At 57.1% G+C, this 17,547-nt stretch overlaps 1 protein-coding gene across 2 annotated transcripts in view; it reads left to right on the top strand.

Annotated features, from left to right (window-relative positions):
- The window catches only part of SEMA3F (semaphorin 3F), a 29,776-nt gene extending 12,465 nt beyond the window's left edge, over nt 1-17,311 (top strand). Inside the window, exons 3-19 of one of the 2 annotated variants that reach the window (XM_055343130.1) lie at nt 6,192-6,352; nt 6,458-6,520; nt 6,638-6,757; nt 7,454-7,546; nt 9,033-9,126; nt 10,642-10,761; nt 10,965-11,104; nt 11,217-11,331; nt 11,494-11,563; nt 11,724-11,868; nt 13,005-13,227; nt 13,818-13,906; nt 14,036-14,077; nt 14,237-14,394; nt 14,591-14,658; nt 14,955-15,088; nt 15,959-17,311. In XM_055343130.1, coding sequence (XP_055199105.1) covers nt 6,192-6,352; nt 6,458-6,520; nt 6,638-6,757; nt 7,454-7,546; nt 9,033-9,126; nt 10,642-10,761; nt 10,965-11,104; nt 11,217-11,331; nt 11,494-11,563; nt 11,724-11,868; nt 13,005-13,227; nt 13,818-13,906; nt 14,036-14,077; nt 14,237-14,394; nt 14,591-14,658; nt 14,955-15,088; nt 15,959-16,372 — 2,249 coding nt within the window. In that variant the 3' untranslated portion in view covers nt 16,373-17,311. The remainder of the gene's footprint in view (nt 1-6,191; nt 6,353-6,457; nt 6,521-6,637; nt 6,758-7,453; nt 7,547-9,032; nt 9,127-10,641; nt 10,762-10,964; nt 11,105-11,216; nt 11,332-11,493; nt 11,564-11,723; nt 11,869-13,004; nt 13,228-13,817; nt 13,907-14,035; nt 14,078-14,236; nt 14,395-14,590; nt 14,659-14,954; nt 15,089-15,958) is intronic. The other variant, XM_055343131.1, reaches the window with a different exon arrangement.
- The last annotated feature ends 236 nt before the right edge of the window (nt 17,312-17,547 follow it).

Raw genomic sequence — 17,547 nt, 5'->3', positions numbered from 1 at the left:
CAACTTGAGGGTCCCACTGGAACTGTTCAGACTTCACTACCTTCCCACACCACTGGGATAGCACGTTAGGGAGACAGGGATTGCACCCATCCCTCCCCTCACCCGGGCTGGGCCAGTGTCATAGCACCTGCCCCTCCACCCTCCATCCTGGCCTTGTGTCCCTCTCTCCTAGAGGAACCCACATTTCCAGGAAGTGGCTGCTCTAGATGGTGGAATACGGTAACTGGGTCCCCAGTTCAGACTTTTAAATTAAATTCAATCAGAGCGGTTATTGAATATAAACACGCCAAGTCATTTACATGTTAATTATGTTGAATGGACTATGAGGCCATAATTAGTTGCTAATTGGGTGAGAGCGGCTGTAATTGGTTTTGTTGGCACCGACCTGGCTCACCTGCCTGGGGGAAGGGGGCTGAGTGTGGATGGCTCCTGGGGATCTTGTGGATCTCCAGTGCTAGAGAGCCTGGCCCAGGGCTGGGATTGAAGGGGTCAGATGAGGGGCTTGGGGCCATAGGAACTGGAGCCTACCCCCCAGGGAGGAGGCAGTTTAAGCCTCAGGCAAAACTCTGGGTCTGGTCTCTAGGGATTCCTATCCAGAACATTTCAGGGATAGAAAAAGGGCTAGGAGAGCAAGCCCCTGGATCAGTAGTGACAGCCTCCCCTGCCCAGCTCCATGTGGGACCTGGCCCTGAAGAAATGGGAAATGCCCAGGAGACCCCATGGGAGCACAAGACAGATGTCACCCTGGAATATCCAGGGAGATGCTGGGGCTGTTGGTTGGCCCGGCCAGTGTTGGGGTGTCGGCATTGGGTATGAATGAGGTGGGTGTGCTGAGTAGAATGGGGGGAAGGGTGCATGCACAGGCTTCAGGGGCTGCCCTGCCCCCAGCTCGGCCTGGCTGGGGCTCCCAGGGTTGTAAGGCTGTGGCCAGGGGCTGAGGCCTTCCGGCTGGCCGCTCATTAAAAGAGGATTAGGCCAGGAGCCAGGGGGCCAGCCCAGCCCCCAGGCCTTCCTCTGGGCCCGCTCACAGCTTTGGGGAAGTGTTAAGGGGCTGGGGGCCACCTCTCCCTAGAGTGCATGGGGACATCCAGTAGGGACTGTCTAGGTCCTGCCACTCCTGCTTGCTGCCACTGCTGCTGCCACCTTGTTCACCTCAGTTTCCTTCCTCGGAAGAGCAGGAGGATAAAGCACCTGACAGACACCCTGGCCAGCACCCCCACCGCTCACCCCCACCTCATCGCTCTGCAGCTCAGGGATTAGGGCTGCACTAGCCTACATGAGGTCAGAGGTCAGGGCTGGGCTGCAGGGACCCATCTATCACCTCCCCCCAGTACCCCAGCACAGGCCCGGGAGGTGACACTGTCAGTCAGGGCCTGCCACTTTGTGGGGCTGTAACCAAGGGGGCGGGGTGCCCACCTCTGCTCCAAAGACCCCCTTTTGACAGCAGCCTTTGCCTCACTGGCCACAGAGCCCGTGTCCTAGAGACGGGCAGCAGGGGTCAGGGCCTCCCACTTGGGGTCTGCGGGGGGTAAGGGCTGTGGACACACCTCCTCAGGGCTGCCCACGCTCACTACCTCCTTTAAAGTAAGGCACCCGCTGCTTCCTGGAGGGGAGGAAATGGAGACCCCCCCCCAAGACTAAACCCCTATATGCTGAGAATGCTCCTGTCTCTGGACCTTTGCCAGGCCATTCTGGGCCAGGACCCTGAGTGTCTAATGGCCACAGGGAAGTTCTAGAGGCTGGGAACGGCTGCGGAAATGAGGTGTCTGATGCCAGAAAAGGCTCTTCCTTCCCAATGACGGGAAAAGCCTTCCCGGATGTCGCCCCACCCAACCTGTGCCCAGCCTGGGTGAGGGTATGGGGGTGGGGAGCCCTTCCCAGGAGGCATTATCCAGGCTCACCATCCTCTGTCCCCAAGGTCAAAGCTTATCCAGATTTGAGTTGTATGTCCTCAGAAACTTTGTGCCCCAGTCACCCCTCCTCCCCCCTCCCGCCCCAGTATTGCCATGGAGAGGGGGGAGGGGTGACAGTCCTGCTATCAGAGCTGGGCCTGGGACAAGTGCATTGGAGGAAAGGACTGGCCTGAGCACATAGCCAGGTCCGCATCAACCACCCTCCTCAAGCATGAATGCCCCCTTGGGACCCCAGGATCCCCTTGGCCCAAGTCTCTACTCCTTAGTGGGCTGGGGGCCAGGAGGATCTAGCTCTGCTGACACTACAGGTATCAGAGCAGGAAACCTAGGACTACTCGTCCACTTCCTGCCCCCACCCAGGCTTCTTGGAGGAATGAAGGTCTCTAGCTCCTTTGCCCTATGACAGGGTGGGGAGGAGGAGACAAGACACCAGTTTTACTCCTCACTCTGTGACTTGAAGGGAACATCACTCTTCCTTGTGCTTCAGTCTTCCTGTCTGGAGCTGGGGTACAGGACTGTCATGTGGCCCCTTGTTTTAATTCTTTCCTACAATCTGGCATGAGTGAGATGAGCCCTCCAGCCATGGGTTGCTAAGTCCAGAGCCTGACACCCAGTTCACTCTGGGATCCTGGAAAAGCCATCCTTCACTTCAGTTTGTCTTTCTGTAAGCTGGGTTTAGATGGATGATTCAGGATTTTTTTTGTTTGTTTTAAAGATTTTATTCATTTTTTAAAAGATTTTATTTATTTATTCATTCATGAGAGACACAGAGAGAGAGAAGCAGAGACACAGGCAGAGGGAGAAGCAGGCCCCATGCAGGGAGCCTGACCTGGGACTCAATCCCAGGGCCCCCAGATCACGCCCTGGGCTGAAGGCGGCGCTAAACCACTGAACCACCTGGGCTGCCCAGATTTTATTCATTTATTCATGAGAGACAGACAGAGAGAGAGAGAGAGAGAGAGAGAGAGAGAGAGGCAGAGACACAGGCAGAGGGAGAAGCAGGCTCCATACAGGGAGCCCAATGTGGGACTCAATCCTGGGATTCCAGGATCGCGCCCTGGACCAAAGGCAGGCGCTAAACTGCTGGGCCACCCAGGGATCCCCTGATTCAGGATTTAGCTCTGCTCCTGTGAACTGGGGGTGGTGTGGAGTGGAGACAGGCTAGAATTAGGGGAGGGTAGCGCTGAGTCAACAGGAAGCCCCTTCCTGCCCCATTATCCTCTCTGCTCTGTACCCCAACACTAGGAAATAGTATAGTAGGAATGGGACTGAGGGTGGATGTCCTCCAAGAGATGGTGACATCTGGGAGCCAGCTTGCATGGGGAAAGAACTTGGACCCTCATCTCATTCTCCTCTCCTGGCCAAGGCAGAGACAGCCTGTGAAAAATAGTGGGGGGAGGGCCCAAAGAGTGCTCCGCTGTCAGTATTTCCCTGAGTTCAGAGCAGGACCCTCACCTTCAAGGATCACCTTGAATGTTGGTACTAGGAGGGCTCAAGAGACCGTCTAGAGAGGAAAATGAGGACAGAATGCCCTGACTGGGGTCATGAAGCCTGCACCGGAGCCAAAGACTTCTGACCCTTGGTCCCACCCCTTTCCTACCCCGCATGGCCTCGTGGGGACTCCCCCTCAGAGTTTCCACAGTGACCAAAACATCACGTCCTGTAACAACAGAACCATTGACGCCATATCCCATGGCCACTGGGAGGCGTCCCCAGGGTCCTGAGTCATGTGCCATGTTGATGGAAGGGGAGTCACCTTCAGGCCCTCACCCTCCCAAGGGCAGTTCCCGCCCCCCAGGACAGTCCCCCCCCCCCCCAGGACTGGCTCTGCCTGGCTTGCCTTTCCTTCAGTCCCAAAGGCCATAGACCTGGGTGGGAATCCTACCCCCATGCTGTTGGGCCTGGTCCTTCTCTGTGCTTCCATGTTACAGATGAGGATCTGTAACCTGTTGTGATGTTGTGAGCTCAGGGTTTTGCACAAAATAGGTGCTTGATGAGTAAGTGGGAGGCTCCCTCCATCCACACTTCTGGGGCAGGGAGGGCGGGGAGGGATGAGGGAGTGCAGGTGTAGGAGGTAGGAGTCTCCCAGTCCCCATATAGGTCCCCATGTAGGCCTCTCCCGTACCATTCTCCCAAAGGGGGATGGAGCCTGGAGAGCTCAGGCTCTGAGTGTTTTAAGCTCAAAGGGGGACTTGGACTTGGGGCTTGGGTACTGGTTCCTGCAGAGGGCGAGGGTCCAGAGTGCAGAGGCTGGAGGCTGGGCAGGGATGGAGGGTAGGGATTATAACTGCTTGTGTCTCTGGGGCTAGATGTTTGGAGCTTCTCCTACCCCAGGTGCCTATGTCTAAAGGTACCCACTTGAGCCTCTGCCTCCCTCCCCTCCATTGCCCCCCCAAATGTCCCCTAACCCAAAAGGACGGGTAAGGGTACAACTCAAGGCCATGCCCCCAGCCAGGGTATAAATAACCCCTGGCGGGCTGTCCCAGCCTGGGGGGGCTCCGCTGGCAGCCCCACTTCCTCTCTGGCTGCTTCCTGGCCCTGGGGGTGGGGGAGTGTTTACTTTCCTGTTGTCACTATGGCTGGGTGGCCAGGCGGGGGACTCCAAGTGGCCCAACAACAGGTGCAGGACAGGTGCCCAGGCTGCCCTGCCCAGGACTTCAGAGGCACCGCTGGACAGGCGGGCAAAGCCGTAGCCAGACAGGGATCGGCCCTTTGATCCCTTGGCGTCCCTGCGTCCCAGCGGTTGGCCAAGGTCATCACCTGTATTCTCCTGTGGCCATATAGGGCTGGGCAGGGCAAGGCCTTTGCTTGGCCCGCAGCCCCTCAGATGTAGGCTCTGGGTCTGCTGTGGGAATCTCCTGGCTCCCCGCCCACCTCCTACACCCATCTGAGCACATCCTGGAGCTCCCATCGAAGCTGCTCTCAGGCCCAGCCCCTCCAGCTCTGCTCCAGAGTCCACAGCACACACCAGGGGTCAGGGTCAGCCAGGCCCGTCAGAGACAGCTGCCTGAATCAGTGGGATGGGATGGGGCCACCTGCTGGTCCCATTTTCAGACAGCATCTAGGGCATCTGATCCCAGCTGTTCTCCCTCTCCAGGCCTCCCTCGTGATTGCCCCACCTGGGAAATGGGTTACCAGCCATAGGGCAGGAAGGTGGGATATGTATGATTGCCTTCATTAGTGCCTCATGTGATGCAGGATGTGTGCGCACATGCATGTACCTGGGCCGTGTGCATACGTGTGCATGCTCTTCTGTGGGCTGCCATCTCGAGCCTCCTGTGCTGGTGAATATTTATCACCTTCATTACAGTCTTCCCTCTCCTGCTAAACTAAAAATAGCTGGAGATGGATGGAGGAGGGGCTTGCCAAAGACCCCTTGACTTTCCCCCTCAGAGGAAGGTTCCCAAGTTTTCTGGAGTCCTGTGTTTGTCATTGGCCAGTCACTGGCCAAGTTCCTTCCTGTCCTTCATCCCCAGGAAGGAGGACTTTCCCCCAGCCATCGGGAGGTGGGAGGGCCAGGGCTTTAAGACTCATGCAGAAGAGAAACTAAGGACTCAACTTGACCCTGCCCCAGCTTGGGGACATGGTTGCACTAGGACGAAGACTTCTCTCCTAGCAAAGACTATTCCTGACTGGCTCAGAGTGGCCTGAAAATTCCACCTTTAGCAACCCAGTGGGATCTGGGGGAATCCGGGGGGAGCCCAAAGTCAGTTGGACAGGATAGCTCCAGCGGGCCTTTCTGGTGTCCTGGCCAACCAGCCTCAGACAAGGTGGGGACCCTGTTGTGTGCCAGCTTTGCCCTCTGTCTGGTGGGCAGCTGGGGTGAAGACGAGGCATCCCGGCTCTGTGCCAGCATCTGTGGGCTGTCCTGAATGCACCTGCCCCCCACCCTCTTGCTCATTAACCCTTGTAAGCCCCTGTGGGAAGCAGGCCCCACCCTGGGCGTGGGATCATTAACCCCCACCCGAGTAAAGACTCTTTGATGCCATCATGCGCCCTGGCCCGCACCCACTGCCCTTTCATTGGAACCCAGAGACTGGCTGGGGCTGCTGATGAATCAGGGCTTTAGCTTTGGGTGTGGTCCCTTCGCTGGCCTGCCCACCTGTCCCACTTTCTCCTCATGGCATGTTAGGGACTAGCAAGGGAGCTAAGTAGGCCCTGGGCAGGGAGGAAGCTGGGGTTTAAGATGATCGTGTGGTGGAGGTCCCCCCTTTGTCAAAGGGTCCGGTTGAGATGGTCTCCGATGATGCTAACTACTGCCCTGCTCTCTACCCACAGAGCTTAAGGCCACAGGCACTGCCCACTTCTTCAACTTCCTGCTCAACACAACCGACTACCGAATCTTGCTCAAAGACGAGGACCACGACCGCATGTACGTGGGCAGCAAGGACTATGTGCTGTCCCTGGACCTGCATGACATCAACCGTGAGCCCCTCATTGTAAGGGCCAGCCTAGGTGTGGGGTTAGAGGGATGAGGGATATGGGGCCCTGGGACTGGAAGCCCCATTTAGCGGGCTGTACCCTCTGACCCCCATCTCCGGCAGATCCACTGGGCAGCCTCTCCACAGCGCATTGAGGAGTGTGTGCTCTCAGGCAAGGATGGCAATGTGAGTGAAGTGGGGTCTATAGGTGGGATGAGGGGTGAATGGGGGTAGGTGACCTCAGGGAGGTTGTGGGGCCAGGCTGGCATCTAGGCACCTCCTTGGCTTTCCCTCTGGCCCCAGGGTGAGTGCGGGAACTTCGTCAGGCTCATCCAGCCATGGAACCGAACACACCTGTATGTGTGTGGGACTGGCGCCTACAACCCCATGTGCACCTATATAAACCGCGGCCGCCGTGCTCAGGTAAGCCATGCCCACGTTGGCCTCGTGCTCCCCTGTTAGTAACCACACGCCAGGGTTCTGATGGGAGGATGAGCTTGAGCCCCAGCCCTGCCACTTCTAAGCCCTGTGACCTTGGGTGAGTGACTCCTTTTACCGCCTCACCTGAAGATGGGGCTAATAGCTGCGTTTCTCACAGGTTGGTGTGAGGAGGAGGCAGTGAGCTAATGTTCCCAAAACTGTTAGCCTTGTGCCTGGCATGTAGTAAGTGCTCGTTCCATTAGTGCAACAGTTCTCCTGGCTGTGCCTGTGGACCATGCCCCTGCAGCCAAGCCAGAGGGCCTGGTGGAGGCCTCAGCATCAGGAGGCTGGACACCTGGGTCAGCTTTTTCCACATGGCCTGGGGAAGAGCTGCCCCTTCCCCAGCTCTGTCTTGCCCCACCCGCTTCTGCCCTTTTTCATTTCCATGTGTGCATGTTGTACGTGAGGTGGTGTGATCTGGTAGGACATATGTGAGAGTGATTGGACTTAGGGACATGTGTGTGCAGGCGCGTGCCAAGCTGCGTGCATGTGTGTGTGCACAAGCACATATGTGTGCTCTGGGGGCCTGGTTGCTCACGTGTGTTCCTGGGATGTATGGTATGAGAGGCTGGCAGCCCGAGCCCGCTCCCCCAGCCCCTGCCACCCCCGACTCTAACCCCCTGTTCCTCATCTTCTCAGGCCACGCCCTGGACCCAGATGCAGGTGGTCAGAGGCCGAGGCAGCAGAGCCACGGATGGTGCCCTCCGCCCGACGCCCACAGCCCCACGCCAGGTGGGACTCATCCCTCCAGGCCCTTGCCAGGCAGCACTGCCTCCAAACTGAACTCACCCTGGGCCTGGCATTCCTGCTGGGAACCCACATCCCACGAGAGCTTCCTGAGAGAAGACCCCTGTCCCAGTCCTTCCCCCACAGTGCCCTCAGGCATTCCCAGCAGGATTCATGTCACCCTTGGTGATTCCCCATAGGCAAGAGATCATGAAGCCACAGGCAGAAGACAGCCTTGGAATAGCAGTGCCTCCACCCTCAGAACACATGTGTGTAGACATTGTATGAGCATATACCAACATACACTTGGGCATGTGTTGTGTACTCAAACCCACATCTCAGTTAGAGTCAGAACACAGCACATGTATGCAATCTGACATATTACTCTCAAGTGTCCATGCCTCATGCCTCTGTGGGTCATGGGTAGACACAGATGTCCTGCTTGAGACTCTGCTCCCCTGGGTTGGAAGGGGCAGAGCTGTCTGTCCTCTAGTCATGACCCGGGACTGGGCTGGGGGGGCTGGGGCTGCCGGTGAATGATAGAGCAAGTGGTCACTTGAGCGTGTGTGTTTGTGACAGGGAGTGCTGAAAAGTGGGACCGCTCAGACTGCACGTGTGCCCAGGGTATGAACGGTGGGTTCCATGTGCTGATAGTGATATGTGCCAAGCTGTGTGTGCAGCCCCATGTGTGCAGAAAGTCACGTGTGCAGAGTGTAACTGGAAGCAGGCCTGTGTACACCTTCCCATCACCATCCCTGCCACCTGCTGCCACCTCCTTCCTGCCTCTGTGCCTCTGTTCTCCCTCCCCATGAGCTCATCTTGGTCCCAGTACCTTCATCAACTTTTCTGCTAGCATCTTCAGAGCTGGGCTGGGAGGTATGGGGGGCTTTGCGAATCCCTTGTGATCTGGGCTGGACCTCTCAACTCCTGACTCACTGGGAAGACATGGGGACCTGGGGCCTCTGCTGAGGGGCAGGGGGAAAGCCATGACCTATTAGTCTGTCCTGAGGACCACAGGTAGGACATAAAGCTTGAGGACACAATATCCTCAGGGCCCTCTGGCCTGGTGGGACCTGGCAACAAAGGTCAGGGCCACAGGGTCTTGGCCCATACCTCCTGCCCTGGTCAGGTTGGCAGCCCCATGTTGGCCCAGGATGGCAGCCACAGCTCAGAGTTGTACCTCTGTGGCCCGAGGGGCCCTGACCAGCGTCTCCCTGAACCAGTTGGCATAGAGGGGCTTCAACCCCTGATTCTCAGGTCTTGTCTGATACCTGGGACCAGGAATTACTTCCCTTGGAACGTGCATCATGGCCCTGCCCTGGGAGACCTGACTGGACAGAGTTAAAACCCAAGGATATCCAGGGAGTGAAGGGATGAGGCTTCAGGGTGTTTCTGGGGACTTGCTCTCACTCACCCTGGGAGCCTGATGACCCTTACCCTTCCTGACTATGGGACCAGCTTGGACAATGCTGAGCTCCCCTCTGCCCTGCAGGATTACATCTTCTACCTGGAGCCGGAGAGACTCGAGTCAGGGAAGGGCAAGTGTCCGTACGACCCCAAGCTGGACACAGCCTCAGCCCTCATCAGTGAGTGCTCCTACCCCACCCTGGTTCTACAGCCTAAGTGTATGCCCTCTGCCTCTGGAATAGGGAACATGGCACCAACATTTACGCCAGGGCAGAGACCATGACCATACCATCCCTGAACCCTCCCATAGGGCCCCATCCCATCAGGGGGAGAGGTATGGACCAGACCCCCTTGTGAGCTGAGGGGCAGACTAGTGGTTGTGAGGGTCTCATCTTGGATGGGAGTGTTTAGCGGGCTAGATCCTACCCTGAAATAGGGTCTATGCAAAGCTAGCCACAGGCTGCCTGTGAGAGAAGATGAGCTTGGTCTGTACTGGGAGTGGTAGAAGGGGAGTGGTTCCATAAATGTTCTTGGTTTGTCTGGGAGGCTGGGAAAGGCCCACAAGGAAGCACAGATGGAGAGTCCTGGCCCTCTCACCAACTAGGGAGGAGAGGGTTTGTTTCTGGTCTGGTCAGGTATCTAGGGGAGTTAGGGGAATGTTGTCTGAGGAGGAGTCCTGCCTCAGGAGCAGCTGCTGCCCCTACCTCCAGGTTGGGCAAGCCCACCACGACCCTGGTCCCTGTACTTTACCTATTTTCTGGCTGCCTATCCCAGTCTGCCTCTCAGAGCAACTGCTAGGCACTGTGCAACCTCCAGCCCTGGGAAAGGCCTTGAGGCGGGGTTGGACTTCATCCTCCCCCTCTTGATGAGTGAAAAGGTCCTAGCCTGATGGTGGCCCCTCAACCAAGGAGTTTGATGGGGGAAGGCAGGGCCTGCCCTGGACACATCTAGAGGGAAGAGGTGGAGTGGTATGCTAGAGCCAGTGTGGTCACTAAATTTTCTGCAAATTTTCAGGTTTTTGTGAGCCAACTATTACTAAACACCAAGTTATATAATTTACAAATAAATTACTTTCAAAAAAAAGGTAAAAATACTCAAAACTCATTAGTTCCTAATCATCTTACTATATTTTATTATTATTTTTGTTCGTGAGGTTATTTACATGTGTTATATTTGTGGGGTAGAAATATGATACGATGGTGCCAGCAGCTCCCCAACTCCACCATCAGTGATCCCAGGTTAGTGGCTCAAAGTCAGCTGTGGTGGGAGTATTTATACCACCAAAATTGGCTCTTGCTACTAATCAATGCTAATTGCTCCTTTTTCCTTTTTTTTTTTTTTTTTTTAAGATTTTATTTATTTATTCATGAGAAAGATTGAGAGGCAGAGACATAGGCAGAGGGAGAAGCAGGCGGGGAGCCCAATGTGGAACTTGATCCTGGGACTCTGGGATCATGACCAGAGCCAAAGGCAGATGCTCAACCACTGAGCCACCCAGGTGCCCCCCACTTTTTTTTTAAAGAGCTAATTGCTCCTAATCCCAATCCTCCCAGAGGCAGTTCTTCAGCATTAACCAGCACCCCACTGGTGAGACAGTCATGCCCTGGGGGAGTCTAAGGGGGAGACATTGGGCTGTGCCCGGGTCCTAGGCAACGGCGGTCCCCTGACTGAACCCCCCTCCCGCCCACCCACAGACGAGGAGCTCTATGCTGGTGTGTATATTGACTTCATGGGCACCGACGCAGCCATCTTCCGCACGCTGGGGAAGCAGACAGCCATGCGCACAGACCAGTACAACTCTCGGTGGCTGAACGGTGAGGGCCACCTGTGAGATCCTGGGCGGGAGCATGTCTGGGATGCCCCAAGATCCCCAAGAGGCGCTCATTGGGGGCCTGAGCCCATGACAGGCTAGGACGGGGGAGGGGTCTTGTCTGGGGAAGAGTGGCCCCGGGGTCCTGTTGAGAAAAGAGCCCTTGGGGGAGAAGAGCTTGCCCAGCTGACCGCTTCCCACCCGCAGACCCTTCCTTCATCCACGCCGAGCTCATCCCTGACAGTGCGGAGCGCAACGACGACAAGCTCTACTTCTTCTTCCGGGAGCGGTCGGCCGAGGCACCACAGAGCCCCGCCGTGTACGCCCGCATCGGGCGCATTTGCCTGGTATGCGCCTGCGGGGCCCCATGCCCTCCCAGACCCAGTGCTGGCTCTAGCATCCCTGCTCTGGCAGGGTCTTGGGAGTGAGAGCTGACCCGACCCTGCCCCCTGTCCTCAGAACGACGATGGCGGCCATTGCTGCCTGGTCAACAAGTGGAGCACGTTCCTGAAGGCACGGCTGGTGTGCTCCGTGCCCGGTGAGGATGGCATCGAGACTCACTTCGATGAACTCCGTGAGTACCCAGCGTGCAGGCTGGATCCTATGACTGTTCTGGGAGGGGTAGGGGCTGGATGGGTAGTCAGGGCATATTTGGTGGGCCCCTCGGGTGGAGTGGGCAGGGCCCTGGGGCTCTTGGCTAATGTACCCCCCCAATGTCTTCTCCCTTTGCCCCCAGAGGACGTGTTTGTCCAACAGACACAGGATGTGAGGAACCCAGTCATTTATGCTGTCTTTACCTCTTCAGGGTGAGGCTGGGGCTGGGGCTGGGGCTGGCGGTGGTAGGGCTTGGCTAGACTGAAGGGCTATGACGTGTGGAGGACCCCAGCCTGGTGGCAGGCTATGGGATGGGGTGGGCTGGGGAGGGGCCCTGGGCCGAGGGTCAGCAGCAGCCTGCCTTGCCTGCAGCTCCGTGTTCCGAGGCTCTGCTGTGTGTGTCTACTCCATGGCTGACATCCGCATGGTCTTCAATGGGCCCTTTGCCCACAAAGAGGGCCCCAACTACCAGTGGATGCCCTTCTCAGGGAAGATGCCCTACCCACGGCCCGGCACGGTGAGAACCCCAATCATTCCACCTTTTCCTTTCCTTTCTGTTTGTGAAGCTTGCTCTGTGTTAGCTACTTAGCAGATGTGGGGCCCCACCATCCCGGAGTTCACAGCCAGGTAGGAGAGGTGGACCTTACACACAAATAAACCTACCATTTATCCATTTAAATAAAGCTGCATTAAAAACAAAACAAAACAGGGTTGCCAGTTGGCTCAGTTGGTAGAGTACGCAACTCTTGATCTCAGGGTCATGGGTCTGAGCCCCACATTTGGCATAGAACTTACTTTAAAAAATAAATAAATAAAGCAAAATGAAACAAAACACCGTTTACAGCATCAGGCTGTGAAGAACCCAGCCGGGAACCTGGAACAAAGATAGCAGCCAGGTGTGGCAGGCTGCTTGGGGGTGGGGTGAGGGTGCTGCTTGGGAATCAAGACAAAGCTGGAGGGCAGGTTGGAGGCACTGTAGCTAGCTAACTGTAGCCAGAGAGGTGATGGCAGGCAAGGTCTGGCCTGCAGGACCTCCATGGTGGTAGGAGGCGACTCACTTGCTCTTGGTGTAGTGCGGGCCCCTACAGCAATCGAAGCAGAACAATGGGATCCGTTTGGGCTCCTTGTTGTCCGGGCTGGGATGGGGGAACTGGTCTCAGCCTAGGCCAGCGAAGTCTTCCCCCGAAGGTGAACTTGGAAGCTGGAAGGATGGCCTGGAGTTGGGCTGGCAGAGGTGCAGGGCAGGCAGAGGGAAAGGCACCAGGAAAGGGCACGGCACCTGAGGGTATGAAGAGAACTTGGGGCCGTAGTCCCTTGAGCAGGGGGGTAGTGGGTATAGGGGGCAGATTAGAGGAAGGAGACAACAGGGTGGGAGATGAGGACATGAAAAGGGAGTAGTCAGCTCTGCCTAATGCCACCCAAGGCCCTGGCAGTGAGGCCAGGGAGTGGCTGTGGGATCTGGCTATGTAGGACCTTGGGACCTCGGCTGGAACAGCATCTGCAAATAGGTTGGGTGAGGGGGAGAAGCCCGGATGGGGGTTCTGAGGAGCAGAGCCAATGGATGTGATGGGGACGGACAAAGGAGAGGCCGCTCCTGAAGCTAAGGGGTTCAGCAAGCGCCAGGTGGGCCTGACGCTCATCACGTGCCTGCAGTGCCCTGGAGGAACCTTCACACCATCCATGAAGTCCACCAAGGACTACCCTGATGAAGTGATTAACTTCATGCGCAGCCACCCGCTCATGTACCAGGCCGTGTACCCTCTGCAGAGGCGGCCCCTGGTCGTCCGCACAGGCGCTCCCTATAGGCTCACCACCGTCGCTGTGGACCAGGTGGATGCAGCCGACGGGCGCTATGAGGTGCTTTTCCTGGGCACAGGTACCCACTGCTGCTCCCAGACCCTCCCACGCTGGGCCCATTGGGTGGAGGGTGCTGATCCAGGGGGTGGGGACCTACCCTGCTTCAACTCTGCTACCTTCATCCTTTGGAGCCAGGATAACTGAGACAAGGGATGGGGAAACCCCATCACCATCCCCAGCTCTTGGGGGCTGGGAGAGCAGAGCCACTGGGCACCTGGGAACCCATGTGTGGTCAAGAAAGAGGGAACAGGTGGTAGACACCTCCAGGATCCGTGGGTCCAAATACTGACATACGTGTTCTCGTGACACGTGCACCACAGATCCAGTCCCTCAACACAGGAATACCTCCAGCATCCTATTCTCAGTAGTCCCAAAATGAGGGTCTGGGGTGGGAGGGGCAGACCCCAGCCATGACATCCTCCCCACCCACCCCTGATCCCTTATCCTGGGCCCCTTCATCTGGGGGACATTCTTCAACCTTGGTACAGGTTGGACCTGTCCTGCTCCACTGCCCTTGGGGGGTCGGGGCCTGGTGGGGGAAGGGGCTGAGGCTGGTACCCCTTCCCCAGCGTCCTCAGCCCCACTGAGGCCCTGCCCGGCCCGTTCCAGACCGCGGGACAGTACAGAAAGTCATCGTGCTGCCCAAGGATGACCAGGAAATGGAGGAGCTCATGCTGGAGGAGGTAGAGGTCTTCAAGGTGGGTATGATGCCCAGTCCTATTCACCCTGGCCCTCCTTAGTACCAGCCCCTTACCTTGGACCTCATACCTCTAGATCAGGGCAGGGAAGGAGTCCCCAGTCCCCAAGCTATTCCTGTCTTATTCTAGGACCCAGCACCTGTTAAGACCATGACCATCTCTTCCAAGAGGGTGAGTTTTGGTGAGGTGGGCTGTTCTCCCTTGGGGTCATGCCCTTGGTATAGGGATGGGGGAACTGAGGCATGGAACAGGAAGGGAAGGAGCCCAACAGGCTGCCGACGGGCGCTGGCCATGGGGAAGGAACTGACCAGCCCCTCCCCCTGCCCTCAGCAACAACTGTACGTGGCCTCAGCCGTGGGTGTCACACACCTGAGCCTGCACCGCTGCCAGGCATATGGGGCTGCCTGTGCCGACTGCTGCCTCGCCCGGGACCCCTACTGTGCCTGGGATGGCCAGGCCTGTTCCCGCTACACAGCATCTTCCAAGAGGTGTGGACCCCACCCCCACCCCAGATCCTTGGAATTTTAACCACCAGACTGAGGGTCCTGTCCTGGGGGTTTGGTGGTGGATGTGATATTACCCTGGGGGTGATGGACAAGACTCCTTTGGAGTGTTGGAGGTACAGGGACCTAGAGGTGGGCAAGCTTCCTCCAAAATACTTGTTCAGGAGCTCTCCTCATCTAGGCGGAGCCGCCGGCAGGATGTCCGGCATGGGAACCCCATCAGGCAGTGCCGCGGGTTCAACTCCAATGGTGAGTATGTTGTGCGTCACCACTGGGCACCCCTCATAGTGCGTAGAGCTGTGCAGCTCTGGAGCTGCTCCCAGGGCCCCCCACTGGAAGGACTCTCACAGAATGAGGGAGCTTGTAATTTGGGAGATGGGATGTCCCTAGCCACCCACTCAAGGAAGGAGTGGATGCCCGATAGTACAGCCCTGCCTTTTTCCAGGGTGGGTTCCCTATATGGGCCCCTTGGCACTTGCCCTTTGCCAGCTTGCAGTCTGCCCAGAGGCAATGCTGCTTTCATGCTGCGCCCTCTTGTTCTACAGCCAACAAGAATACTGTGGAGTCTGTGCAGTACGGTGTGGCAGGTAGTGCGGCCTTCCTTGAATGCCAGCCTCGCTCACCCCAGGCCACTGTTAAGTGGCTGTTTCAGCGAGATCCCAGTGACCGGCGCCGTGAGGTGATTTCCTGTACCCTATAGTCCTCACCGTGGATGTGGGAGTCCCCCGTGCAGTAGAAATTCCATGTGGGTGAAATGTGGTAAAGGAGCCAATCTGGGGCAGCCCCATTCTAAGAAAGCCTTTCTAAGTTCCCTTCCTTTTAAAAAAAAAAAAATATATATATATATATATTTATTTATTCATGGTCTCTCAAGACACACAGAGAGGGGCAGAGATATAGGCAGAGGGGGAAGCAGGCTCCTCACAGGAAGCCCCACGTGGGACTCGATCCCAGATCCCGTGATCACGACCTGAGCCGAAGGCAGGCGCCCAACCGCTGAGCCACCCAGGCATCCCCTAAGTTCCCTTCCTGAAGTGGGTCCAGTTTTGTGGAAAGTCTAGGGTTTCCATATTACATGGAAACCCCTTATAAGCATGCCTTTTTCCATGAAAAGCTCATACGTGTACTCCATTGGAGGTATACCTCGTTGTATGGAAATACCATGCGGTGGGGTTCCAGGATGTGGAAATTCTGTGGAGTAGCTCTCATTTTATGGAAATGTGTTCCAGACACCCCTCCTTAAGATAGAATCTTCCTGGAGATTCTATAAGGATACCTCAGTTGGGTATTCCCCATTAAAAAGAAATTCTGTGCGATTGCTCCAAAATTCTCTAATTGTCCAGAATCCCCTCAAAATCACTCCTCCTGAAATGGAAATGTGTACGGATGCCTTATTCAGATGCTATGTGGAAACTTACTGTGGGTTTTTCTTTGTGGAAATTCCACATGAGCCCCTTATATGGCCACTGAGGTGGTTTGCTCTGGGAGCTGGCTGGGCAGCAGGTGGGCACACAAGCCCTGCCTGAGCCCTGGCTCCCTGCCCCTGCAGATCCGTGCAGAGGACCGCTTCCTGCGCACAGAGCAGGGCTTGCTGCTCCGCGCCCTGCAGCCTGGTGACCGTGGCCTCTACTCCTGCACTGCCACCGAAAACAACTTCAAGCACGTTGTCACGCGGGTACAGCTGCACGTCCTGGGTCGGGACGCCGTCCACGCTGCCCTCTTCCCCCCGCCAGCTGTGAGCGCCCTGCCACCACTCCCTGGCGCGGGCCCCCCCACACCCCCTTACCAGGAGCTGGCCCAGCTGCTGGCCCAGCCAGAAGTGGGCCTCATCCACCAGTACTGCCAGGGCTATTGGCGCCACGTGCCCCCAAGCCCCAGGGAGGCCCCAGGGGCGCCCAGGCCTCCTGAACCCCAGGACCAGAAAAAGCCCCGGAACCGCCGCCACCACCCGCCGGACACATGAGGCCAGCAGTCTGAGCCCTGCAATGGGCCAGCCTAGGCCTGTCCCTTTTAATATAAAAGATATATATATATATATATATGTATATATATATAAAATATCTATATTCTATACACACCCTGCCCCTGCAAAGACAGTATTTATTGGTGGGTTGTATATAGCCTGCCTCAGCGGCAGCAAGGTCCAAAACTTAGACCCACACTGGTCAGAGACCGCAGAAGACAGAGCCCGCCGAACCAAGCCCAGCCAGTTGGCAGGGCCAGGCCAGGACCACACAGTCCCCAGACTCAGCTGGGAGTCCACCTGCTTGACAGCCACCACCGGAATCTACAGGACACAGGGAGGGAGCAGGCTCTACCTGGACAGGGCACGGACTGCGTACCTTTGCCAACGTGTGCTATCAGGCTGTGCCGCTGGCACAGACATGGACGCGAGGACTGCTTTGGAGACGGGGAGTGGGGGTGGGGGGCTCAGATGCACTCAGAGAAGGGAAGAAGGGGCCGTCACAGGAGGCCGGCCCTGCCTGGGAGGGGGCACTCAGTCAAGGCCAGCCCCCTCCCGGGTATTTATTCTCTATTTATTGGGGACAGGAGCAAAGGAGCCCTGCCTGGCTGGGGCACACTTCCAGCCCCTCTTTCCCTCCCTGCCTGGCCACTCTACCTCCTCTTCGCTTTTTCTGGGCCACTGTGACTTGGGGGCTGGGAGAATAGTAGAGGGGCAGGTGCAGGCAGGGCTGAGGGAAGAGGGGGCCATGGTAGAGGCCTGGGGCCTTTAGCCCCCCCCCCCAGGGCTCCCTTCTGCCCACCACTTCAGATGATGGGTGTAAATAGCTCTGGGGGGCTTTGGGGGTAGGTGGGAGGGGCTCCCGGCGGCCCTCAGCTGCCCAGGCCACAGCCTCCCTTGGGTTCCATCTTGCTAATAAACACTGGCTCTGGGACTGGACTTTGGCTTTTCTCCTTGGCAGGGGAGGGAGGATGGGGATTCAGCCTCTGCGCAGATTGTGGCCTAACTGCTACTCCCTTGATGTGGCCTGGCCATCACCCCCACAGCTCCCACAAGCTCAGCTTCCACTCGCTCATTCACAGGTTTGATCACTGGTTTCTCACCTGGCCTTGCGGTGGGCTTTGCACTGGGTGCTAAGGGCTCAGTATTGGCCAGACAAAGCTATAGCCCTCACA

This window comes from Nyctereutes procyonoides, unplaced genomic scaffold (genome assembly GCF_905146905.1).
Source record: "Nyctereutes procyonoides isolate TBG_1078 unplaced genomic scaffold, NYPRO_anot_genome, whole genome shotgun sequence".
NCBI classification, from domain to species: domain Eukaryota; kingdom Metazoa; phylum Chordata; class Mammalia; order Carnivora; family Canidae; genus Nyctereutes; species Nyctereutes procyonoides.
The sequence above is the reverse complement of the archived record's forward strand: the minus strand, read 5'-3'. Positions and strand labels throughout refer to the sequence as shown.